At 43.6% G+C, this 26,988-nt stretch overlaps 1 protein-coding gene across 3 annotated transcripts in view; it reads left to right on the plus strand.

Annotated features, from left to right (window-relative positions):
* The window catches only part of NTRK2 (neurotrophic receptor tyrosine kinase 2), a 389,675-nt gene extending 365,214 nt beyond the window's left edge, over window positions 1–24,461 (plus strand). For all 3 annotated transcript variants that reach the window (XM_068973783.1, XM_068973784.1, XM_068973786.1), the window contains 2 exons: window positions 23,232–23,390; window positions 24,276–24,461. In XM_068973783.1, coding sequence (XP_068829884.1) covers window positions 23,232–23,390; window positions 24,276–24,461 — 345 coding nt within the window. The remainder of the gene's footprint in view (window positions 1–23,231; window positions 23,391–24,275) is intronic.
* The last annotated feature ends 2,527 nt before the right edge of the window (window positions 24,462–26,988 follow it).

Here is a 26,988-nt window from a genome sequence, read left to right on the forward strand (position 1 = left end):
ACTGCTTGGGTTCTCAGTCCATTTGGAAGAGCCTCCACAGCACAGTGCAGGATAGCAGATCACACTGAGAACCAAGGAAGGAGGACACAACCTCTTTTCCAGAAATTTTAGATGGCAGGGTGCTAAGCGAGCAATGGAGCCTAAGTCAATGCCATAGCCTGCTTACTGTAGCACTTTAAGAAATACACTTTATTTTTTAGAGTAGTTTTAGGTTCCTAGAAAATTGATCAGAAAGTAAAATTCCTGCACACGCCCTAACCCAACACATGCATAGTGGCCCCTACTATCAAATCTCTCCAGGGTATGTTATAATCATGAATGTACACTGACACAGCATTATCACCAAAAGTCAGTAAGAGTGTTTTGCCCCAAGTCATATGTGGGGGAAACAGTGTATATATTCTATGGTGAAAAAAAGGATCCATCACCACCAAAAGTTTCAATAAGAGTTCATATTAGTGCTGTACACTTTATGTGTGTGTTCAGTCATGTCAGAGCCCACCAGACTCCTCTGTCCATGGGCTTCTCCAGGCAAGAGTACTGGGGCAGGTTGCCATTTCCTACTCCAGGGGATCTTCCCAACCCAGGGATCGCGTCTCTTGCATTTCATGCATTGGTAGGTGAATTCTCTACCACTGTGACACCTGGGAAGCCTGTACATTTTATGGGTTTTTATGAATTTATAATGACACATAGCCACCATTATAGTATCATACAGAATAGTTTCAGTGCCCTAAATATCCTCTGTGCTCCGCCTATTCATTCCTTGCTCCCTCTAGCCCATCAGTCACTGATCGTTTTACTGTGTCCATAGTTTTGCTTTCTCTAGATCGTCATGTGGTGGGTCTCATACACGCCGCCAGTGGCCCGGAGACCAGCAAATCCATTCCTTTGTTCCCTCCCCGCCCCAGTTTTCTCCCCACACAGACTGAGAGAGGGGAGGAATCTAGGGTGGTACCTGGTTACTGAAGGGGTTTTTCTATTACAGGAGCAGGAGTCTGGTCCAACTTTCAGGTGCTGGACTCTGACTGATTGATTTTCTCTAGAATATGAGTTGCCCAGAGCTCCTTTTCCCTACGCTGAAGACTGAAAATTTTAAATCAGGGGACAGCTGGGAAAGTTCCACTGGGTATCTCAACTCAGAGCATCAGAGGATGCAGGGCAGGGGACTTCACAGCTGCCCTCACTGAGCATTCAGGCAGTTAATGACCTATTGGGCATTCATGTCAAGAAGCCAATTATATCACATGTGAGATTAGTGTGTCACCTTTCCTTGACGTGCCCTTGAGTGCAAGCAGCCAGGCGTTGCTCTCCTGAAGGTTCTGCCTTCTTGCCTGAAGATGATGTCTGGTCACCCCTTAGCCTACTTCCCTCCAGCTGAATAAACTCCTAGTTTTTCTGACCAGGACCGTGGGTGATATAAATGCAAAGCAAGCTTGCTGGTAATTTCTGAAGACCCCAGGAGGATAACTCTCAGAATGAGACCAGTTCTGATTGGTTGAGTTTTCATTAGCAGAGATCATTAAGAACCTGACCCATGAGGCTCTCCGCTGGTGTGAGCCTCAGATGTGTGGGTGTGTGGTCTTCCCAGATGCTATTAGCTGCTGCTGTCTCTCCATGGTGGTTTACTTTATAAAGATCATTTTGGGTTCCTTTTCTGTGGAACCAATTTTTTTTCCTTCAGGGTAACCACTTTCCCACTTAAAAATAAAGGTGCAACTTTAGTGATTTCATTTAGAGAGGTGATGAAGTGACCAGTAACATGTTTAGCAAATTGATAAAAAGTCTTCCACAAATTCCTCAAAACATAAGCATTCCTATCTTCGAAAGTTTGACCAGATACAGCCCATGAAGAACTAATCACTTGAATGTATACTTTTTGTCATTTTATTGCTCGAGGATTCAGTTTTATTCAAGTTACGGTGATAGGCAAAGGTTAAAATATGACCCCAGGGCAAAGAGAGAGGTCATTCACTTAGTCATTGCTATGGGATAGAGGTGGCATATCAGACCACCAAGACCAGGAAGGAGTTTCTGGGAGCAGGTAAGGTTGCCTTCGAAGGATACTTCAACATCAGGCCAGGCTAGGATAAGAGTAACTCGGGTTAGTTGCCCTCTGAGTTGGGACAGCACTTGGAGGGTAGAGCTAGAGGAGCTTAGAGGAGGCAACTGCAGAAGTTTGCGTAAATGTGCAAGAAGGCTTGAATTATGTAACAGTGGACATGAGAACGTGGGCACATTCAGGCATGCTTTGCAGGTCGAACTGAAAGAACCTAATGATGACTTGGATATGGGCAATGAGGGAGACTAGGGAATCAATGGTGACTCTCAGCTTTAAACAAAAATATGGTGGTCAGTGGGCTTCCCTGATGGCTTAGATGGTAAAGAATCTGCCTGCAATGCGGGAGACCTGGGTTTAATCCCTGGGTTGGGAAGATCCCCTGGAGGAGGGAATGACAATCCACTCCAATATTCTTGTCTGGAGAATCCCATGGACAGAGGAGCCTGGTGGGCTACAGTCTATGGGATCACAAAGAGTCAGACACGACTGAGCAACTGACACACAAACACGCACAGTGGTCCGTGAGGATAGCGGTGATATTTAGGGAAGAAGAAGGGAGAGACAGGGATTCAAAAGGGAAAGAAATCTGAGGACATTTGGCACCCCACTCCAGTACTCTTGCCTGGAAAATCCCACGGATGGAGGAGCCTGGTGGGCTACAGTCCATGAGGTCGCTAAGAGTTGGACATGACTGAGCGACTTCACTTTTACTTTTCACTTTCATGCATTGGAGAAGGAAATGGCAATCCACCCCAGTGTTCTTGCCTGGAGAATCCCAGGGACAGAGGAGCCTGGTAGGAGGCCATCTATGGGATCACACAGAGTCAAACGCGACTGAAGTGTCTTAGCAGCAGCAGCAGCAACCTTTTCAGTAAGCAGAAGACACACTACCATTGGAAGGGGGACAGATTGTTTTGAAGTTCAACATTCTTAAGTTGGAAATCGTTTCTGATCTTTTCCCCTCAGTGTTCAGTTAATTTGCAGTAGCTTGTTTGTTCTGTATAAACCTTGCCCTTCTCTGGAGTGTTCTTGTCTTCATCTCTGAAGACAAATTCAGGACTGAAGAGAATTGTTATCCCCGAGTCTGTGTTCACAGAGGAGATTAGGAGTGCTTGAAGACCTTTATGTGTTTCATGCAAGCTATTTCCGTAAATGGAGTCAAGTAGATATTAACCAGTAAATGTCATATGCTAAATGCCAATGATCTGTACCTAAATGGATGGTTTGGTATAAACAAAATATAATTGGCAGGCATAGAGACCTTGGGAGGGAATTTGCAAGGAAAAAATAATGTCATAGGGGGTTGACTGAGGGATTGAGAGGCAGGAAGCAAAATACACAAAGAAAGAACAGAAACAGACAAGCATTAAGGACACCAAGGCTCTGAAATCTTTTCCCAATTCCCAATATCCCTGGTGGGATACCACCAGGGTTGTTTTCTTCCTCAAAGGAAGCTCAGACTTTTTAGTAGTCAAGGGGTGACCTCAGCAGAGAGGTAATCATATAACTGATGGAATATCGGGGGAGTAATCAGGAAAAACAAGGTAATGTGGAGGGTGCTTCCTACTTATGTACTGACAGAGAGAAGAGTGCTGGGACCATCAGCATAAATCCCAAAGTTCAGCATCATGGGGGCTATAACTCAGGGTCCTGAGAAACTCGGGAATGCTTCTGTGCTACTTAAGGGACTAGAAGTTAACGAATCTCTCTCCTGCCCCCTCCTCCTTCCATTGACAGAAAGAGCGAGGGACCCATGTGGTCAGACTCATTTTGTTTCCTGAATCCATCACTTTCTGGAAAAGAAAGTATCGGTTATCGCTGTTGAGCTGTATAGATTGGGGAAGAAGGGATTTCCTCCTGAGCAGGACTCAGAGAAAGTGGCTAATTGCTTTAGCTGGCTTTCCTGGCTGGTCATCCACCAAGTGGATTTGGGAAAGTGGTGCAAAACAAGGGGCAAAAATCAAAGAGAAAGGGGCAAGATTTGTGGATTTGGGCTCTCCCCTTGTCACCTCAGACTCTGATTCTGATTGTGCACTCAGATGTCTCTCCTTAGTGAATAGAAATGATAGTTAGGTCATAGATTATGTGTTTGCTTTAAAACAATGTTAAATAGCTTGCCTTAAAATACTATCTGGAATGTAGCATATTATTTAGATATAGAAGTTAAGATATAGATACAAATGCACAGCTATAGACATGCCATTCAGTGAAGCTGGGCCCTTACATAAAACCCCACCAGTGATGACCCCTAAGATGCCACACCCATTCCTACCTATCACCCCCCTTGCTATAGTCGCTACAGCCACACTGGTCTCCTTACTATCCAAACAAAGTTTATTCCCACCTCAGGACCTTTTTATCTGTTAACTCTAGTGCCTGGAAAGCCCTTCTTCCTGATGTTTGTGTGTCTTGTTCTTTCACGTTTTTTCAGATTTATGCTTAGATTTTCCCTGCTTAGAATACCCTTTGCTGAGCTTCCTGTTTAAATTACCACTGCCCCTCTAGCCTATCCATCTATTCACCTCCTTTTCCTCACGGTGTTTCTCACCCTTGGCATTATCAGGCATAGATATCTGTTTATTGATGCATGGTCTGTACCTCTCATTAAACTGAGGGCTTCATGAGAACATGGAGCTAATGGACGTCCCACCCCAGTGCCCACAACATGGCTCACCACCTGGTCCAGGTAGCTTAATAGATTGTTGCTAAATGAATGAATGATGCCAAAACAAACAAATGATTATCAAGTCGATGAAACAGATCAATCTCCTCTGTGCGATGAGGGTTTGAGAATCCAAAACATGTCATAATAGCTTTTTCAAATATTATCTGCCAAGATGGAAATGGATAATCCTTTGAAGATGGGGATTTGACTTTTAGCTGAATTTCTCCAGGCTTTAGTTACTCCAAGCGCTCTGCTCAGGATTTAAGGCTATGCAGCTACCGCAGGAGGTGAGAATCAGAGGGTAGACGATGTAGGAGGCAGGGTGATGCTGAGTAGAGGTCTGAGGGCTTTAGACCTCCTCTCACCAATATCTATCTGTCCCCTTACTTCCCCAGCCACGGAGGCTAAGTAGTAGTGATACATCCAGGACGGCTTCCAGTCCAGCCTCTCCCACCTGTACGTGTCTGCCCCCAACCTCTCCTGCTCCCCACAAGCCCCTCCCATAGGAAGGTTCTGATGAGGCCACTTGGGGGGTACTGTAAGTAAGATGGCTTCATCCAGAGAAGTTGAGATAGCCAATGGAACATACCTCAGGGTAAGCAGAGGGATGGGAACCCCCGGGACAGGACAGCCAGCCCTTTGCCTCTCTGACTCCTCCCCACACCTTCACACCCTCTCCTCCACTGAGGTGTCAGTTCAACTCATTAATCTTCAGGCTTCCATGGCTTTTTTGGGTAACTGGTCCCATATGTTCGTTACTCTGTGTACAACACATGTCTGTTTCCATTCCTTATTTGCAGTTTAAATTAGAAACGGGTGTCACTTTCCAAGCAAATTGGCTACTGTCCTTTCCCTTCTGTCCCCCATACCCATCCGGGCTCCAAGGACTCTGTACTGACAGACCCAAGGAGGGTTGACAGGAAGATGCCTTTGAGGTTTTGGCCCTTCTTCTTCTTCCATATTTATTTCATACTGTAGTGTCTATCTACCAAGACTATGCCCCTGGGGAGCCAGATGCAACTGTTTTATTTAACAGATATTTGTTGAGCATACAGGCACTGGCTAGTACTTTCTTTAGGAAGCGTGCATCAGAGGCAGAGAGAGATAGCCAAGCATGTGACCATACAAATAAGCAATGCTACTGATTGATACTGTGGGACTCCCTGAGAGTTCAACTTGCTTTTAAGCATCAAAAGTACTTAAGTTTAGTCCTAATGGACACAAAGAAGTCAGCCAGGTAAAAACTGAGAAGCTGCATGTGTGAAGGACCTGTGATGAGGAAGCACTAAGGAAAGTTAAGACCAGATGGAGGTTACTATCAGAAAAGGGGTAAAGAGAACACTGGGGAGGGAGGCACCGAGAACAACTAGGGTGCTCTCAGACACTCCAGTGACATTTCATTTTATCCTAAGGGCAATGCAAAGTCATTGGAGAGTTTATAGCAGAAAAATAAATGAGTAGATACAATTAATATTTCAAGACCATTGCTCTGGCTATTGGATGGACAGTGATTTGGAGAAAGTTAAGAAGGGAAATGAAAACACTTCCCTGGTGGTGCAATGGGTGAAAATTTGCCTGCCTATACAGAGGACATGGGTTCGAATCTTTGTCAAGAGAAGATCCCACCTGCCACGGAGCGACTGAGCCCATGCACCACAACTACTGAGCCTGAGGGCTGCAAGTACTGAAGCCCGTGCATCCTAGAGCCCACCTGCAACAAGAGAAGCCGCTGAAGAGAAGCTTGTGAACCGTAACGGAGAACAGCACACACCCCACCCCACCCCACTTCACTGCAACTAGAGAAAGCCCAGACAGTTCAGTCGCTCAGTCATGTCTGACTCTTTGAGACCCCATGGACTGCAGCACGTCAGGCCTCCCTGTCCGTCACCAACTTCCGGAGTTAACTCAAACTCATGTCCTTTGAGTTGGTGATGCCATCCACTGTGTCCCCGTCTTCTCCTGGCTTCAGTCTTTCTCAGCATCAGGGTCTTTTCGAATGAGTCAGCTCTTCGCATCAGGTGCCAAAGTATTGGAGTTTCAGCTTCAGCATGAGTCCTTCCAATGAATATTCAGGACTGATTTCCTTTAGAATTGACTCTCAAGAGTCTTCTGCAACACCACAGTTCAAAAGCATCAATTCTTTGGTGCTCAGCTTTCTTTATAGTCCAACTCTTACATCCATACATGACCACTCGAAAAACCATAGCTTTGACAAGATGGACCTTTGTTGGCAAAGTAATGTCTCTGCTTTTTAATATGCTGATTAGGTTGGTCATAACTTTTCTTCCAAGGAGTAAACGTCTTTTAATTTCATGGCTGCAATCACCATCTGCAGTGATTTTGGAGCCCAAAAAGTCTCTCACTGTTTCCACTGTTTCCCCATTTATTTGCCATGAGGTGACTGGACCAGATGCCATGATCTTAATTTTCTGAATGTTGAGCTTTAAGCCAGCTTTTTCACTCTCCTCTCACTTTCATTAAGAGGCTCTTTAGTTCTTCTTCACTTTCTGCCATAAGGGTGGTGTCATCTGCATATCTGAGGTTACTGAGATTTCTCCCAGCAATCTTGATTCCAGCTTGTGTTTCTTCCAGTCCAGTGTTTCTCATGATGTATTCTGCATATAAGTTAAATAAGCAGGGTAACAATACACAGCCTTGATGTACTCCTTTCCTGATTTGGAACCAGTCTGTTGTTCCATGTCCAGTTCTAACTGTTGCTTCTTGACTTGCATACAGATTTCTCAAGAGGCAGGTCAAGTGGTCTCATATTCCCATCTCTTTCAGAATTTTTGAGTTTGTTGTGATCCACACAGTCAAAGGCTTTGGCATAGTCAATAAAGTGGGAGTAGATGTTTTTCTGGAACTCTCTTGCTTTTCCGATGATCCAACAGATGGCAGTTTGATCTCTGGTTCCTCTGCCTTTTCACACAACACAGCCAAAAAATAAAATAAAGTAAAGAAAGAAATAAATAAAAGGAGAAAAGTGATGGAGCAGTTAGGAAGCTGACACAGTGACCGAGGGAGGGAAAGGACCCAATCAGGAGATCAACATAGGGGTGGAAAGAAATGAAGAGAGTTGAGATGTCTTTTGAAGGATATCCTCAGAAGGACTTCTTAGGGTTCACCAACCCTTGACTGCGTGCTTCAGGACTTGCAGGAAGGCAAAAGAGTGATGCCCCCACTACCCTCAATATGTGGCTAAGCCACTGACTCCATTCCATCACGTGCTGCAGCTGATGGTGATTCCTGACTTATGTGTCCTCAGCATCCCTGCGTTGGCTCAACTTGTAGTTCAGGGCAGCTCGGTGAGATCATGTGTGTAAAGTGTTTGGTTGACGTGTAGTACATGCTATTTGGATTTGACCATTAGCCAGAAAGCTTAACACACCCTTGCCATCACAGCCTCTATGGGGCAGTGTGACCAACTCCTTCTCAGGAAACTTCTACAGAGACTCAGGACCTTGATCTTCTTTGACAACTTTCTCTCCTGCTCTTTCCCAATACTCTCCCTTTCCTATGACCCTCTGGACACAGTAGCAAATGTTCAGGCATCCTAATATCAACTTTTAAATGGAAGGGGGCTGGGAGCAAGAGTAAATTAAGGAGTGGACAGAAAGGGACCAGTGCCACAAGCCCTAGCTGTTGGTCACATTTCCACCATAGCATCAATTCCCCACCTTGTGTTATGATTATGGAACAAGCTCCCATCTAATCTCATCCAATGCTGTTTCCCCACAGTGCATGTAGTACTTAACTGTAAGTGAATTGATATGTACTAAATAAAGCCACGTGTATTGGGTGTTACCACGTAAGACATTTTATTTCAGCTGCCTCACTGGAGCCTCACAGATAACAACAGGGTCTCTCTTCTATATGTGAAAAACCTAGGGCTTAGAGGAAGGTGATGCCTTGGCCAAAGTCACATGGAGAGTCTTGTCAGCACCAGAGAAGACCCCCGGGCTGTGATGCAAGACACCATGCTGGGCACCCCCAGGAGGGAGTGTCTACATAGACCACAGTAGGAAAGGGGCCCCTCAGGACCCTGTAGCATCCTGGTGCAGGCTTATTGTTGTCATCCCAAGGCGACTGCTGAAATACTTCTTTTTGCCTGTTTCTGGCCACTGGGCTTGTTTAGAACTTAGCATGTTGGGAAAGGGTGTAGGCTTGATTCATGCTTCTCAGATTTTATTCCTATGTATATGTGATGAAAGATACTATCATAGGAAATAATTTATTTATACTCACTTAGTAACTAGCTGAGCTAGAGCAAGAAACCAGGTCTGTTGACTCTAAAACCCTTTACTCTCTGCCACCAATGCCTCTCAAACAGGTATCTGCCTAGACTCTGGACACAAGTTGGCATGTCCAGAACAGGAACTCATGACGGTACAAAATCAGCATGGCCCAGGTTTCTGAAGTATCCATTTTAATACATGATTTAGGGAGAAATCATCACTTTTCTTAATGTGCTGTGGAATCGAATGCAACAGTTATATAAGATGTTAAAGATGAAATAAAGTCTTTATTTATCTTTAAATTTCTTTAAAGACTTTAAAGAAATTCCACAGTGGCCATAAGCACCTTGTGCTAGGCCTGTAGACACATGGCCCCAGTTCCTCCCCATCCGCTGGTCTTTTACTTTCCGTAGTTGTAGGTGCTTTGTGCGATGGTTTAAGAGGCATCCAGAGACACTGATTTTCCATAACCCTCAGCAGCCACTGTTATTAACTGTTTGCTGTCCATTCTGAAAAGAAAAGCTGCTGGTCAGAAACTGAGTTTCAGCTTCACAATCACAAAACAGCTGTTTCTTATAATATGTGCATTTTCTATGGATATATTTTATCTGTAGGTATGTTGGGAGAGGTATGAACAAATGAAATTTAAGTGTGAGTATTGTCTTTAGCACAGAACATCATGTACAGCATGAGGACTCAGTAACTGAGAGTTACTTATATTACATGACTTCTTAGCTTTCACAATCATCCTAAGAAATCACAGTGTCTATTATAACCAAGGTCACAATTGCTGCACATTTCATATATCACAGACATAGCAGAAAAGGACCATAATGATGTCAGGCAGGCATTCAGAGCTCCCTAGAGAAAGCAACTTTCCCATTAATGTTACATTCACGTGGACACGGACATCAGTTTCTGTATCAGAATGAACTGGGAAGAAAGATAATTTACTCATTTTTAACGGGCTCTGGTGTATTAAGTCCTCATCTCTGGTTAATGGTGGAATATGCGTTCTGACAGGGTCCTCAGTGTTAACTAACAAGCTGGGGTTAATGGTGGAACAGATGTGTGGTATCCAGCTGGAAACCTTATTTGCCCATGTACTAAACAGAATGCCTTCAGTAGCTACCACTGATACTGAGAATACTGTTTGTAGTACAGAGAAACTTTTTTTTCCCCCCCTACACTGTTGGAAAATCGCTGACTTCTTCCTTTACTTAAAGTTAGCTGGAATTCAGCCTTTCTGAGTTATTTCCATAGAAGCAACTTCACACTGGAATTTTGGAACTAAACCAACATAATGTGATCACCTAGACAGTGACACAGATCGACATAGCCTCTGCTTTCCTGGTTGCCTTTGCTCGTGACTGGTCAGTCCCTGTTGGCTTTTCACTATGAAAGGATGCAATGCTTTGGTCTCAAGTACTAAAGAGTCAGATGATCTCTTGGGCTAAAACCCATAATGCTTAAGAGGCTGTAAGCTCAGTAATGTTGAACACTAAAATAATGGCAGGTGGATGAGGCGTGTATCGTTAGAATGAACAAGTTCCCATTGCTGAGTGATGTAGGGGTACAAGGACCACACGTCAGGCTGCCTGCTGTCTTCATTCTTTCCAAAGTCTTTATCCTCCCATTGATTCACTTGGGAAACTCCCCATCAAAATGGACAAGAGTTAGTGGGTTAAGGAGTGGGGAGGCAGTCAGAGAAAGGGGGATGTTATCACTGTTTAATTTCACTTTATTGATAAAATGAAGAATCCTCATTTCTACATCCCAATGTGATTCTTAAACATGGTTTAAGCTTAAAAATTGCAGTTTTAAGCTTTACTGAGAGAAGACTTTTTTGCTCCTGATTGGAGAGAATGTAAAATCAAGTGAAAACTACGCTAACTTCTAAGACTAGGGTGGTTGGCTCTTGAAACTGTATAGAGAGCACAAGCAGGGGCAAGAGGACCCATGAGGGATGTCACCTGAGGTGACATGGAGTCTGGGAAGCCCTTCTCCCTTCATCCACAAATGATGGGGAAGTCCGAGGGTCTGCTTACTCTCTCTTAGCTACCCCCAGAGGAACTGGGGTGGAGTTGGTGGACAAGATGAGGACTGAGATTGCCCTGAGGTTTACAGGGAAACAAGCTGAATCTGGGGCTGCTATGGAACAACAGCATCTGTTAAGCTCAGGAATCAGTTGATAACAGCAAAACTGTCAAGAACTACCTAAGAAGGGAAGAGAGCAGTGGCTTAGACCTTCACTTGCAGGCATGAAAAAACTGATGTGCGTGTGTGCTAAGTCGCTTCAATTGTGTCCAACTCTTTGTGACCTTATGGAAGGTAACCCGCCAGGCTCCTCTGTCCATGGGATTCTTCAGGCAAGAATACTGGAGGGGGTTGCCATGCTCTCCTCCAGGGGATCTTCTTGACCCAGGGATTGAACTTGCATCTCTTGTCTACCTGCACTGGGAGGTGAGTTCTTTACCACTAGCACCACTTGGGAGGCCCTGAAAATGCTGACCGAGGACTACAGATCTGCCTTCTGGACCAGAATTGTGCATCTTCTCATTTTGGGAGCTGTTCTTGCTCCTGTGGCAAGCAAAGTGGCAAGCAGAGTGTTGTGGACTGAGTGTGTCCCTCTCCACCAAATTTAGGTCTTGAAGCCCTAACTCCTATGTGGCTGAATTTAAAAACAGAGTCTCTCATTGGAGGGGACCCTGGGGCTGGGTGGGATTGAAGGCAGGAGGAGAAGGTGACAACAGAGGATGGGATCATTGGATGGCATCACTGACTAGATGGACATGAGTCTGAGTAAACTCCTGGAGTTGGTGATGGACAGGGAGGTCTGGCGTGCTGCAGTCCGTGGGGTCACAAAGAGTTGGACACGACAGAGTGACTGAACTGAAGTGAACTGATATGAATTAATGGTGTTCCCTGCTTGTTGTTGTTCAGTCACTCAGTCGTGTCCAGCTCTTTGTGACCCTGTGGACTGTAGCATGCCAGGCTTCCTTGTCCTTCGCCATCTCCCGGACCTTGCTCGGACTCATGTCCATTGAATCAGTGATGCCATCCAACCATCTCATCCTCATCTTCTCCTGCCTTGAGTCTTTCCCAGCGTCGGGGTCTTTTCCGGTGAGTCAGTTCTTTGGATCGGGTGGCCGAAGTATTAGAGTTTCAGCTTCTGCATCAGGAAGGACTGACTTCCTTTGGGATGGACTGGTTGGATTTCCCTGCGGTCCAGGGGACTCTCGAGAGTCTTCTCCAACACCACAGTGCAAAAGCATCAATTCTTCAGTGCTCATCTTTCTTTATGGTCCAACTCTCACATCCATATATGACTACAGGAAAAACCATAGGTTTGACTAGATGGACTTTTGTTGGCAAAGTAATGTCTCTGCTTTTTGATATGCTGTTTAGGTTTTGTTATAATTTTTCTTCTCTGCTTTTTGATATGCTGTTTAGGTTTTGTTATAATTTTTTCTTCCAAGTGTCTTAATTTCATGGCTGTGGTCACCATCTGCAGTGATTTTGGAGCCCAAGGAAATAAAGTCTTTCACCGTTAAAAAATAAAAAAATAAAAAAATAAAAAAATAAAAACAGAGTCTCTGAGGAAATAATTGAGGTCAAATGAGGTCACAGAGGGGGGCCCCATCAGCAGGATTAGTGTCTTTATAAGAAGAGACATCAAAAGCTCATACTCTCCCTGCACTCACACAAGCTACACAAAGTTGCTAGTAAACCAGAGCTCTCACCAGAGACTGAACTGGCTGGAAACTTGATGCTGGGTTCTAGTACTGTGAGAAAATAAATGTCTTGTTTTAGCTCCCCAGTCCATGGCCTTTTGTTATGGCAGTCTCAGCAAATGAATCCAGAGAGCCTTTCCTAGCCCTGAGTCTGACTCCATATCAGACTGGAGGCAGAATGCTTCCAGAGAGATGGGTTCTGGTGTAGCTCTGCCTTCTAACCTGTGTGGTCTCTGTTAGGTCACTTTGCCTCTGGGACTGGAGATTCCTCAACTCTTAGACTGAGATGAAAAGACATGCTTGGCTTACCCTAGATGATTATCAGGGAATCAATTCTTAGTGTAACAACAGCTAATATGTTTTGTACTTTTGTTATTAATGTGTACCAGATGTTAATTCTAAGAGCTTTATGGCATATAGTTAAATTCACCTTTTTTAGTGTATAGTTCTGGGTTTTGGCAAACACAGTCATTGAACTGCTACCACAATAAGAGTTCAGAACATTGTCATCACCACCCCCAATTCCCTCATACATCTGTAAGACAAGCTGCCCCCAAATTCCCAGGCCCTGACAACCATAGGTTTTCTAGGCCTATAGTTCTGTCTTCTCAAGAATGTAATACAAGTGGTATCACACTGTGGCACCACAAAGCTTTTCTAATATCAATTTATTGAATCTTCACAACCATATTCTGAGATATGTACCATTATTATACAATTAATAGGTATGGAAGTGCTATGAAAAAGCAGAAAATGTATACAAACAGAAGGTATTTTCCCACTATTTATATTATTATTTCATGGTGGTGGAATAAAGACAAAATGAATTCTCATTGGGAAAAAATATTCCAAAAATATTTTGACTAACCCAAAAACCACTTGGCTTGAAATTAATGTCACACCCTCTAAGACCAGATTAATAAAAGATAATGGAAGATTTTCTAGGCTGCAAGTGACAGCAATTTCAGGTGAGGCAATAATCATTTCCCACTGGAAGAGACAGGGTGACCAGGCTGTCCCCAGCACTCCTCCTGACCCCATTCATTCATGGCTGTGTTCACGAAGCTCCATTCATTCACAACATCTGGGAAGGGCTGAGTCACTTCCCATGAAGTATCCTCTGGTTTGCTAGCCACACACCACAAAAGCACCCATCACTCTTTGTAATAGGAGATGTGATCCTGGATATGGTCATAAAGTGTTTGCAGTCTGACCACAGCAGTCCCAGGTTCTCCAAGGAGATGATTTTGCACAAATTGTTTCACTCTCCCCTTTTTTTTAAATTTCCTATTACAGATGCAGTATATAATAAATAAATATATAAGGTCCAAATATTTCTTAAAATTTACAGATATCATAAATTTTTAAGGGACAGCTTAGGAGAAACTGCAGAAATAAAGCAAGTGGGTGTAGAGTGTGATCAGGAGAGCTAGGAGTTTTTTCAATATTTAATGCAGCCAAAAGCCTCTGACAGCTAATCATCCCTTAATGGGGCTTGCCCTTTGGCCTGCCTGTTTCTAAGGGAGTAAAATGTTTGGCTTCCAAATGAGTTATCACTCACTCACTAAAGACCACAAGTTGAACGTGGCCTCCCAGGCATCATTGATCTTTGCTACTTGAGTTTAGAAGGTCCCACATTAGCTGTATTGTTGTTGTTTAGTTGCTAAATCATGTCCTAGTCTTTGTGACCCCATTGACGATAGCCCACCAGGCTCCTCTGTCCATGGGATTTCCCAACATTGGAGTGGGTTGCCCTTTCCTTCTCCAAGGGATCTTCCCAACCAGGGGAATGAACATGCATCTCTTGTATTGGCAGGCAGATTCTTCTTCTTTACCATGGAGCCACTTTATTCACCTTTAAATCATCAGTGTTTACAAAGCCAGCTGGGCACTTGCTTTGGATCTATAGAAGCGCTCCAGCCTGCCGCCATGCCTCTGAGATTCACAGAGGGGAGAGTAAGCATCACTGTGGCAAGGACAAGAATGATGCTTTGGGAGATAAAAGAATTAGGCCAAACAAAGGGCAATGTTGGCATTTGAAAGGAGACTAGACAAGTGAGATATGAGAGAAGATTCAGAGAAAGGGACTCAGAGATAAAGTGGGAGGATCCACACTGAAAGAGATAGATGCTGTCAGAGAAGACAGCGAGGGAGCAAGGAAGATGATAGATGTGTTTTATGTGAAGCTCAAAAGAATGAGAGCTATGCTTGTTACCTCCTCTCATCAACCAGTGTACCTGGAAAACAGATTGCATACTCCTCTTCAACTTGTACCAGGGATAAAGATACTATGTGTATTTGTTTAAAAAAAAAAATAAATAAGAAAGAGCCTAAACTCCAAATAATAGTGGATTAGAGAGCTGGCTTCAATACTGCTGGTCACCAATTCATGTCTCCACTTGCTCAGCAAGTTCCTTGACTTCCTAAATCCTAGTTTCCCAATGTAGAAAAATAAATCCATTGCACGTTAAACAATGGAGAAATTTCCACAATCTATAATGTTCAAGCTGGTTTTAGAAAAGGCAGAGGAACCAGAGATCAAATTGCCAACATCCGCTGGATCATCGAAAAAGCAAGAGAGTTCCAGAAAAACATCTATTTCTGCTTTATTGATTATGCCAAAGCCTTTGACTTTGTGGATCACCAGAAACTGTGGAAAATTCTGAAAGATATGGGAATACCAGACCACCTAACCTGCCTCTTGAGAAATCTGTATGCAGGTCAGGAAGCAACAGTTAGAACTGGACATGGAACAACAGACTGGTTCCAAATAGGAAAAGGAGTACGTCAAGGCTGTATATTGTCACCTTGCTTATTTAACTTATTTAACTTACATCATGAGAAACGCTAGGCTGGAACAAGAACAAGCTGGAATCAAGATTGCCGGGAAAAATATCAATAACCTCAGATATGCAGATGATGCCACCTTCATGGAAGAAAGTGAAGAGGAACTAAAAAGCCTCCTGATGAAAGTGAAAGAGGAGAGTGAAAAAGTTGGCTTAAAGCTCAACATTCAGAAAACAAAGATCATGGCATCTGCTCCCATCACTTCATGGGAAATAGATGGGGAAACAGTGGAAACAGTGTCAGACTTTATTTTTGGGGCTCCAAAATCACTGCAGATGGTGATTACAGCCATGAAATTAAAAGACGCTTACTCCTTGAAGAAAAGTTATGAGCAACCTAGATAGCATATAGAAAAGCAGAGATATTACTCTGCCAACAAAGGTCCATCTAGTCAAGGCTATGGTTTTTCCAGTGGTCATGTATGAATGTGAGAGTTGGACTGTGAAGAAGGCTGAGCACCAAAGAATTGATGCTTTTGAACTGTGGTGTTGGAGAAGACTCTTGAGAGTCCCTTGGACTGCAAGGAGATCCAACCAGTCCCTTCTGAAGGAGATCAGCCCTGGGTGTTGTTTGGAAGGAATGATACTAAAGCTGAAACTCCAGTACTTTGGCCACCTCATGCGAAGAGTTGACTCATTGGAAAAGACTCTGATGCTGGGAGGGATTGGGGGCAGAAGAAGAAGGGGACGACAGAGGATGAGATGGCTGGATGGCATCACGGACTTGATGGACTTGAGTCTGAGTGAACTCCAGGAGTTGGTGATGGACAGGGAGGCCTGGCGTGCTGCGATTCCTGGGGTCGCAAAGAGTCGGACACGACTGAATGACTGAACTGAACTGACCTGATAACCTAGTGACCAAAGAGTATGTAACCAAAGAGTATTTCTTGGGCAAGAAACAAATATTGTAGTTAAACTGATTAGATGTATCCAAGTTGATTTAAAAATAGTAAAATCATTGATTTCAGTTTTTCGAAGGCCCTAGGCCCTTTTAGTATTTTGTCCAGGATTTGTTGTTTTAACACCTTTCAAACATGGAGATTTAAAGGATGCTTAGGTCTAGGTGTTTTTCCAAGAACAGTTTACTTTTTTAACCAGATCATCCTATACATGTCACCCTCAAAATTATGAGGTGTCATAGAAATAAATATTTAGAACCAAACAAATAGTTCTTTTCATAGATGTTTTAATGACAGAATCCATTCTTTTCCATAGCTTGATTTACTTTAGGCAGTATGGAATTTTTTTTTTTTCTTTATGGCCACTGGCTCCAGACATTGTTCTGATTAGCTTCACTGATTTAAGCAAGTCACAATGATAAGGAGCCTTGATGGCCAGCCAGTCTTTCCTTTTCCATCATTTAACTTTCCAAGTCTAAGTCTCTGTCCTTTTTCTCCATCTTCAGAGGATATGAGACGTCAGTCACCATCTTACAGAGCAATATTCCCTCATGTTATTCATTATGACATCTTCCTAAACCTCATTCCTAGATCAACTAGCGTGAAGTCTGCACCATAGACGCCCCCATCTACTGTACAGATGGTAATTTACAGAATCGTATATTAATGTATAGGATGTATAGAGGAATGAATGGGATTTCATACACAACTTAGAGAGTTTTTATACTCCCTGTGCACACCAGTATTTTGGATTACATTTTATTAAGAAGTTTTGAATTTCACTGAATGGTTCTTATTTGGGGTGTCTATTAGGTTAGGCAGTTTCCAACCATTTAATCTAAGGGCATTTCTATGAAGAGTTTAGAGAAGTTATTGGCAAATAGATGGAAAAGTACTAAATACTGATCTCTTTGAAGGAACACATTGAAAATTCCTCCCCAAATATCAACGCTCAGAAGAAACTTAAAGATATGGTCTGCTTGCCAACCAATGCCCCCCATGCCTTGCCAGCCATTAAGTGATCGGCACCCTTCCCTCTTGGGCATGTGATCCTAGCAGGAGTAGGGAGTGCCCTCAGTGTTACAAGAGCTGTGCTAAGGGGTGCTGGGCTCCCTGGCACTTAGAAATATCACTGAGCTATAGAAGGGAGGATAAGTTCCTTGAAGTGATGGAACTTGAATTTGCCTTTAAGAGATATTCCAGAGGAGGTAGAAAACTAGATCAAACTTTCCAAAAGGCACGAGTCGGTTTGGCCTGGGTGAGGAGCCACAGCTGTTTGCTGGCTGAATTCAGGGCATGAATTGGAGATTGCAGAAGCCTGAAACACAAAGTGAGCCATCAGAATGAGCCACAAGGTGTCCTGGGGGAGGGGTTATGCGTATGGCTCTAGATGAGCCACTTCAACTCTCTGAATTTAGGGGCATTATTTATAATATGAAGGCAAGCTGATGTCTACTCAAGAGGGTAATTACTGGGTTCAAGTGAAATCACTGAGCAGAAATTCTTTGTAAAGGTAAGCTGCTGTGTGTTGACAGATGATTATGGTGGGAAAGTAGTGGCAAGTAGTTAATTACAGAGCTAAAATTCCAGTCTCTTGGGTTGAGGAAAATAAAAACTGTAAGCCAAGTCAGCTCCCTAGATAAGTGGATTTCCCATGTTGTATCAGCTCCTTCTGGTACATTTAGTGAAGAACACATTCCTGACCAAGGTTGATCACTGGAAGGTCTCTCCCGGCATCAGTGTGTATCTGGCAATCAGAGCAGCAGTTCTGACTCCCCATGTCATACTTGGGATCACTTTCCATCTCACAAATATTTAAGCAAGAGTGTGAGGGCCAACTGCCAAGTTGCACAATACAGGACAAATATCTCATTGTGTTTGTCGCGCACAGTATGTGGTGTTGTGAGAGCCAAAACCACCCAGTGACTGTGACTGGAATGTGACAGTATTCTGTAACCAGGGTGGCTTTCTTTTTATTTTGTGGGGGGCACTTTTGTGACATGATCCAAACTCCTGAGAAAAGGTGGCAAAAGAAATACTCAGAAATGTTCTAAATGGGTTTAGAAAACTCGTGAACCCTGTCTGAACTTTTATTAGATGCTCCCACCACTGGCCCATTTGACATTAGAACAAGGAGAGCATTATTTATAATGGCATGTGTGAAATCTCAGAGGGGGTTCTTGGAAACATTAGAGTGAAAAATCTGTCCCAAAGAGACTGCAAGTGCAAAATAAATGATCAGATGGGAAAACATGTAAATCAAAATGTGAATCTTTTTTTTTTTTTTTTCTCCTTTAAAGGACATGGGAGACTTTTCTTCGGCTATGAGCAACACAGGACAGAGAACCTGTAAGAGTAGGTGTTATAATGAGAGGTGCTCTACAGTACTGGTCACTGCAGAGGGAGGAAGTGACTGCCCTCTGTGGGAAGCCAGTAGTGCTGACTCTTCTTAATGTATCTAGAATGGCTGCTTCCCATTGAGAGAATAAGATAATAAAGGCTCCAGAGAAAGAAGCAACACCTAGAAATAATTTAGTGCATTAAAATTCATAAAGAGCCCTCACAAATATTGTTTGCTTGAGTATTTAGCTTGTGATAACCTTAGGAGGTATATATTATTACTGACATTTTATAGTTGGAAAAACTAGGACACAGAGAGGTTTGGCAACTGTTTAAGTTTATCCAGCTAGGGAATAGTATATGTAGTAGTATGTATTGGAGCCCAGCATTTCATTTGTGGCATGTGGGTTAGTTCCCAGACCAGGGATCAAACCTGTGCCCCTTGCAGGGAAAGTGCAGGGTCTTAACCACTGGACCACCAGGGAATTCCCTATTTTGCTTTTTAAATTGAAGTATACTTGACATATAGTACTCGGTTTGTCTGGTGGTTTAGTTGCTCATTTACGCCTGACTCTTGCAACCCCAGGACTGTAGCCCACCTGGCTCCTCTGTCCATGGGATTTCCCAGGGAAGCATACTGGAGTGGGTTGCCATTTCCCTCTCCAGGGGATCTTCCTGACCCAGGAACTGAACCCTGGTCTCCTGCTTTGCAGGCAGCCTCCTGCCTTGCAGCAGATTCTTTACTGACTGAGCCACCAGGGAAACCCTTCTATTTGTATATAGTATGACTAATTGGTATTTCTATGCACTGCACAGTGATCACCGCAGAATAAATCTAGTGAATAGTTGTCTACTTAATATAGGAAAAATTTTTTCGTTGTTGTGAGGAAAACTTTCAGGATCTACTTTCAAATATGCAATATAGTCTTCTTTAGTATAGTCACCATGCTGTACATTGTACCCTCAGGACTTATTTTAGAGCTGGAAATCTGTACCTTTTGGCCCCCATCTAAAGTCATGAGTTGAGTATTGTCCACTGCACCGCAGCTGGGAACACACAAAGAATACAAAAGCCTGGCATCTTCGTAGTTTAACGTGTCCCAAAGTGGGATTTTTACTGTCTAGTTCTAGGAATGTACGTAAGTGGCTCTTTCTCTCTCTTTCTCCCCTACAAAAACACATTTAAATTAATTCAGTTCACTAAATTAAACGAAGTTTGATTTATTCTTTCTGCCAAACTCCTGGGACACTTCAAGGGTATTCTGTTCATTGTGGATCTCCAAGAAATGAGGAGGGTTACAGATTATATTTGACACCTCTGACCTAGGAACACATGTGGAGTGTGTGTGTGTGTGTGTGTGTGTGTGTGTGTGTGTGTGTTGTGTGTGTGTGCCCGTGCTCAGTTGTGTCCAACTCTTTGCAACTCTATGGACTCTAGACCTCCAGGCTCTGCCATTCATGGAATTGTCCAGGCAAGAATACTGGCCATTTTCTCCTCCAGGGGATCTTCTCCACCCAGGGACTGAACCCATGTCTCCTGCACTGGCAGGTGGATTGTTTACTACTATGCCACCTGGGAAGACTCTGACCTAAGAGCAAGTGTGGAGACCTAGCTCTTAATACTTTGAAGGTGAGGTAGCCAGAAAAACATCACATTGTTCCATAATATCCCTGTCTTCTCTTTACCACCACAGATCCACTATTCATTAGATGTATTCTTGCCTGGAGAATCCCATGGACAGAGAATCTGGCGGGCTACAATCCATGGGATCACAACAAGTCAGACACAACTGAAGCAACTGAGCATGCATTATCTGATTTCAATATTTTTCTAATCCTAATTTCAATATTTCAACTTCAATAATTTCACTATTCCCATAAAAGATAGAATTATGTGTTTTCACTAAAAAGCTAGGCAGAGACCTCTCACTCCATGTCACTCTGCACCACGTAGCTCCCCACACTGCCACCCACATTGGTGCAGGGGTATGGGCTGCCAGCACCTGGGGGTACATACCAGCTTGGTGTCCCCAGTGTTTGTAAGCATCTGAAAATGTTGGTAGATTTCCTTTCCCAAAGTCCTGGGTACATGGGGTTTCAGGGTTGCAGAGCCGGGCGGATATCCGTCAGCCAGAAACATGCCCATGTGGCTGTCCCCCTATGACCACCAGCATCCTTTCTGCTCAACCTGGGTTGTACAGGTTGTGTTTTGGACATCAACCCCTGGTGGTGAGTACCGTTATCACTTATAAGCATGTCCAGGCAGCTCCATGAGGGAAATCAGTGGTCATTTAACAGCGACTGCAGAATGAGGAAAAAGTGATGAAATTGAAATCTGGTGGAAGGCAACAAGCCCACACTTAGCACCTGAACTTTTGATGCATTTAAATCCTGAAGAGTAAAACTACAGGGGCACCTTAATCCTGTGCCAGCAAGTTATGTCTCCACTTGTCAGACTCTTTGTACAGAGAATGTGTGATTTTTTTCACATGTGTGCTTTTTTGGCTAATAAGAGCATCATTTAAAATTACCAAACAAATTAGAAATCTCTGACACTCTCCGCTCCTTGGACTTCAGAGTGGAGCAGCATTTTTTTAGGCACTTTTAGTCCATTTTCTTCCCTTAATGAGTCAGAAATGAGAATTGTTGTTGTTGTTGCTTGGTCATGACACACTCTTTTTGACCCCATGGACTGCAGCACTTCAAGCCTCCCTGTCCTTTACTATCTCCTGGAATTTGCTCAAAGTCATGTCCATCGAGTCAGGGATGCCACCCAACCATCTCATCCTCTGCTGTCCCCTTCTCCTTCTACCTTCAGTCTTTCCCAACATCAGGATCTTTTCCAGTGAGTCGACTCTTCACATCAGGTGGCCAAAGTATTGGAGCTTCAGCTTCAGCATCAGTCCTTCCAATGAATATTCAGGGTTGATTTCCTTTAGGATTGACTGGTTTGATCTCCTTGCTGTCCAAGGGACACTGAGAATTGTAATTGGGCAGAAACTCTATGTGGCATTGGTCTCAGAACTCAGGGGCTGGCAGTTGTCAGGGAAGTCTAATTCCTGAAGTCCTATGAACTCAACCACTGCCCCAATGTCAGCTTGGCATTTGGGCAGGTAGTGCTGGGGTTCATCAGCATGAAAAGTGGGACCTGCCACCCACAGGGCTATGGTGCATAAATCTGATCTCAATTCAAAAATCAGAAAGCCTTGATGGGCTACAAACCTATGCATGGAATTCTTACTTTTTCTCCAGGAAGTAGGAAATGATAAATCTCTTTGGTCAAAGTTTTCTTCACCTGTGCTAATGCTGTTGCTGTGTAACGCCTCAGCCTTGGCGTTTTTACTAAAACGGGCTTTTCAAAACCCATACTTGTCTTTGAGTTTAAGCTTGCACTCCTCACTGCACTGCAGGCCGATAATTGAGATATGAGTCGCTGGGGCAAGGAATAACCACTTTATTCAGAAGGACAGCAGACCAAGAAGATGGCAGGCTCATGCCCCAAAGACCCATCTTGCCTGTGTTAGAATTCAGACTTTTTTATACTAAAAGGGGAAGGGATAAGTCAAGCATTTCCTGGTTCCCATCTGCCTCTAGAGGAGTGTGTTAAATTCTCCCTCCCAGCAGTGGAGGAAGGGCCTGGTCAGGATGTTTCCTGTGAATTAAACAAACGTATTTTAGCTGAATGCTAATAGCTGTGAAGCAGGATTCCCAGAGATGGGGCATTACGTATAATTTAAGCTTATACTCAGCATCCCTTTAGTGATTAACTTGTAATAGAATACAAAATGTTCTTCCCTATTACATACTTACCAATTTACTTTTGTAAATCACTTCAGTTGAAGTGCTATAGTAAAGTCTTGAGCTCAAAGACCTGATTTCTTTGTGTCCATAGCAACCTGAACCTCAGTTGCCTCATCTGTAAAATGGGAATAGTCATTTCTGCCCTGACCATTGCTGGGTTGTGACAAGGATGTTCAAGACAGCTGTGTGTGATCTCCTGACAGTTTAAGGAAGCATAAGGAAGCTGTGGCTTTGCTAAGGAAACAGAGTCCTTTGGTGGGTCATTTTGGATCCTTAACCCTCATTATCCTGGCCAAAGTTATCTTGTTAGTTAGACAATCAAGTCATTCTCATACCAGAAAGTATGTGCGTTTGTGTTTTATACAAGATGACTATCCACCCAATCACCATCTCTGCTCCTATATAGTTTTGAGAAAGAGAATTGCAAACAGTATGAGAAAAAATCCTTTGACCACGCTTTGGCCTCTGTCTCTGTTGCTTGAGATGATAAACAAATTGTATTTCCCTTATGCCTTATAAACAGTTAAAATTAATAAATACAAATAAAGGGAAAAAAGGCACCCCGTCTCCCTTTCACACTTTTTCCCCTGATGATGGGAACTTGGTTTCCAGGTGACTGATGCCGTCCTGCTTACCTCTTTTCTGCCAGGTCGGTGGCCACACAATGCTGCCCATTCGCTGGATGCCCCCAGAGAGCATCATGTATAGGAAGTTCACCACCGAAAGTGACGTCTGGAGCCTGGGGGTCGTGTTGTGGGAGATCTTCACGTACGGGAAACAGCCCTGGTACCAGCTGTCGAACAACGAGGTGCGTGTGTGGTGAGCAGCACCAAGATGCCTAGAGGGCTGACACTGAGAGATATCCCTGGGCTGGAAGCCAGGAAATGCTCTCCTGTGGTGTCCCTGTGGCTTTGTTGGGAGCAGCACCTCCCCATGGCCTGCCATGTACCTAAGTATCATGGTCATGCTCCAAACGTAAGAGTTCTGGAAAGAGAAAAGCACAGCAGTTGCTGCTGTGCCTGTGATTCTCTGGTGCGGGGATCCAGGAGTCATTTCGTGCTGTTCATCTAGGAAATTGATAGCAGATGTGGCATTTTGGCACCCTGAGAGTCCAGCTAGCTCTTTTGGTATTATTCCAAGAAGCTTTCAAGCTTCTCTCCTTTTTTGCACATTTCACTGGTACATTACTTCTAGTGAAAAACTCAGGCATTTTGTTTTTCTTTTCTAATCCTTTTGCAATTATGTCTATATTTAAACATTACTTCTTGATCAGGCACCTCACTTCTTCAGGTCCAAGTCTGTCTTTTATCCAATTCCATGATCCAAAATGACTGCTCATTTCTGTACCCTATGATTCCCTGGCACAAAAGTGACCCTGGTTCCATCTCAGGCCAGTACAACTGAAACCCATTGGAATTCCAGGGTGTGGTTTAGGAAGGTTCCATCTAGATAAATTATTTCTCCGCCACTTTGATGAAATCAATGTGACTTGAAAAATGGATATGAACCCATCAAATTAACCATGATATGCAAACCTAGAACAATTGCTTTCTTCCTTCTGAAAAAAAAAAAAGAAAGAAAGAAAAACACTGAGTGGGTTTCTTTAAAGCAACTCTCTCTCTGTACTGACATTATTGCATCCACATTGTTTTTCCTCTGGTCTGATCCTGTCTCTGTGCTCCATTCCATCCAGGTGATAGAATGCATCACTCAGGGCCGAGTCCTGCAGCGACCTCGAACATGCCCCCAGGAAGTCTACGAGCTGATGCTGGGGTGCTGGCAGCGAGAGCCCCATATGAGGAAGAACATCAAGGGCATCCACACCCTCCTTCAGAACTTGGCCAAGGCATCTCCAGTCTACCTGGATATTCTAGGGTAGGGCCCATTCCCCCAGACCAGTCCTTCCCAAAGCACTTCCTCAGTTGGGCCGAGAGGATGAACGTCTTTTAACTGCCGCTCGATGCCATCAATCCGCTGTTCTTTGCTCTGACAGTATTAACAACAAAGACACCGAGAAGCTTTCCGAGGGAAGCGACGTGTACTTCTCCACCTGTAGACACAGTATGGACTTCTTTTTAGCATTCTCTTTCTCTCTTTCCATCTCCCTTCATTTATTCTCTAGTTTCCGCCCCCCCCTTTATTTTTTGTCTTCCTTGCTTTACAACCCTTACCTTTTCTTTTTTAATCAATCTGGCTTCTGCATTACTATTAACTCTGCATAGACAAAGGCCTTAACAAACCTAATTTGTTATATCAGCAGACACTCCAGTTTGCCCACCACAACTAACAATGCCTTGTTGTATTCCTGCCTTTGATGTGGATGAAAAAAAGGGAAAAAAAATATTTGACTTAAACTTTGTCACTTTTGCTGTACAGACACCGAGAGTTTCTATGGATTCACTTCTATTTATTTATTATTATTACTGTTCTTATTGTTTTGGGATGGCTTAAGCCTGTGTATGAAAAAGGAAAACTTGTGTTCAATTTGGGAAGCCTTTATCTATGGGAGATTGAGACCAGAGAGAAAGAAGATTTATTATAAACCACAGTATGGGAAGAACAAAGACAACCATTGGAATCTACTGGCGTCAGTTTCAACTTAAGAAAACCCAGCCACTGGTAGCTGGGAGGAATGTATCGGGCACTTTCCCCCAAGGACCTTTCTGAGGAGTATGAGGACTGTTGAACTCTGTGCCATGGGCTATTCTTTTCCCATCACCGGAAATGCTAGAGTGTAGTACGGAGAAAATACGGCTTCTGGGAGGCAAGATGGCACACAACACATTCCGACAGTCTCATCCTTGTAGGCCATGGTGATGGCACTGGTTTGTTTTGCCGAGTGTTATCCACCGAGCCTTTGTCAAGTTCAGGTGGATTCTCGTCCAGAGATCATTTCAGGGTCAGATGGGAAAGCCAAGGACTTGGAAAAGAGAGGACAAGCTCTAAACTCAGAGGCAAGTTTCTCTTACATTGAACTTTACAGACAGCACTTCCCTCGACCCCTGCCCTCCACCCCACCTGTCCATCCAACTGTGCAAGCAAAACTGTGCATGGTCTTCATCAATTAATACCTTGTGTGCATAAACTACCGCTCCAGACATCATGCCCCTGATATGTAGAGCAGATCCGTAAAAGGTATAACTTAAATAATTATGGGAAGCTAATTGAATTCATCAGCTGAGTATAAATGTCTCTGGGTCATATGGTGGTGATGGGTTGTTAACAAATACGGACCCTGAAACTTGGATATCCTCAACAACATCCCACCCACTGTGGGGCTGGGGAAAGGGCAAAATCAACCCCCAAGGGAGAGGAAATCTCGCCCACCCTGGGGGTATCACAGGCATTGATGTTCAGTGTACACAGGCCGAGACCTTGCTCTGGGCTCTGGTTGGGAGAGTGGTTTCATTCTAAATGTACTCCATTGTTAATAAGCTGTTTTGTTCTTTTCACTGCATTTTTAAAAAGTAAAAATTAGGCACAGCATACCAATGGGAGGCTATGCCCAGAGTGAGCTTTGGAGGTGTGCTTCTGGGCATAGTCACAGGTTTTGCAAAAAGAAGTTGTAAATTTAAATAGAAATTTACAGTTACCTGGGTGATCAGTTATACCAAGGAAGAAAATTTTTTCTGTTCCTCAAGAAAACTTGCTACCCTCTGTGAGGGGAATTTTGCTAACTTGGCATCTTTATAATATGAGCCAGATTGAAAGGGAGAGATTTGAATTCAACTTAGGTCATTTTATTTCATGTTTGTTTCTGAAGGTGCAAGTGCTCTGTTTAGGTTTTGCTTGTGCCCTTGTGCCCTTATGCCCTTAATTACTGGAGCACCTTATTTTCCATTATAGGCATTGAAAGCCAGTTCTCAAAAAATCAAAAGTATCCGTTAACAGAGAACGAAAGGAAACCCAGTAGTATCTGCTGTCAAATGAAGGGGGTTGGACAAGACAAACCCTATAGTCCTTTCAAGTTCTGCACTGGCCTGTGAGACATGGGAGCTGAATTGTTGTTCTCTTGGTTGGTGACAAAAAACCCTCCAGAACACACATAATAATATAATGAAAGCCATATCTCCATGATATATACCTGCATGTATATATCCTATTAAGGACCCATAGTACTGTTAAAACACTGTGGCACCCTGTGAAGCAGTAAGAAGAGGCAAGTTTGTATAAAATTTCTCTAGATTTCATCAGCAATGACCCGAAAACCTCCACAGGTTTGTCATTCTGTGCAACTGGCCAGCTGCTCTGGGGGAAGAAGCTGCAAGTTACTTGTTTGATTTTAACAGAGAGCAAAGGAGGTAATACTTGAAGGGTTCAGATTAAAGGAGGGCCGTGCAGTATTGGAGCAAGGATTTGTTTAAAGCAGATGAGAGGAGGGAAGCATTCCCCTCCCCTTTCAGTGT

The sequence above is a fragment of the Capricornis sumatraensis genome, chromosome 6, assembly GCF_032405125.1.
Source record: "Capricornis sumatraensis isolate serow.1 chromosome 6, serow.2, whole genome shotgun sequence".
In the NCBI taxonomy this organism is placed as follows: Eukaryota; Metazoa; Chordata; class Mammalia; order Artiodactyla; family Bovidae; genus Capricornis; species Capricornis sumatraensis.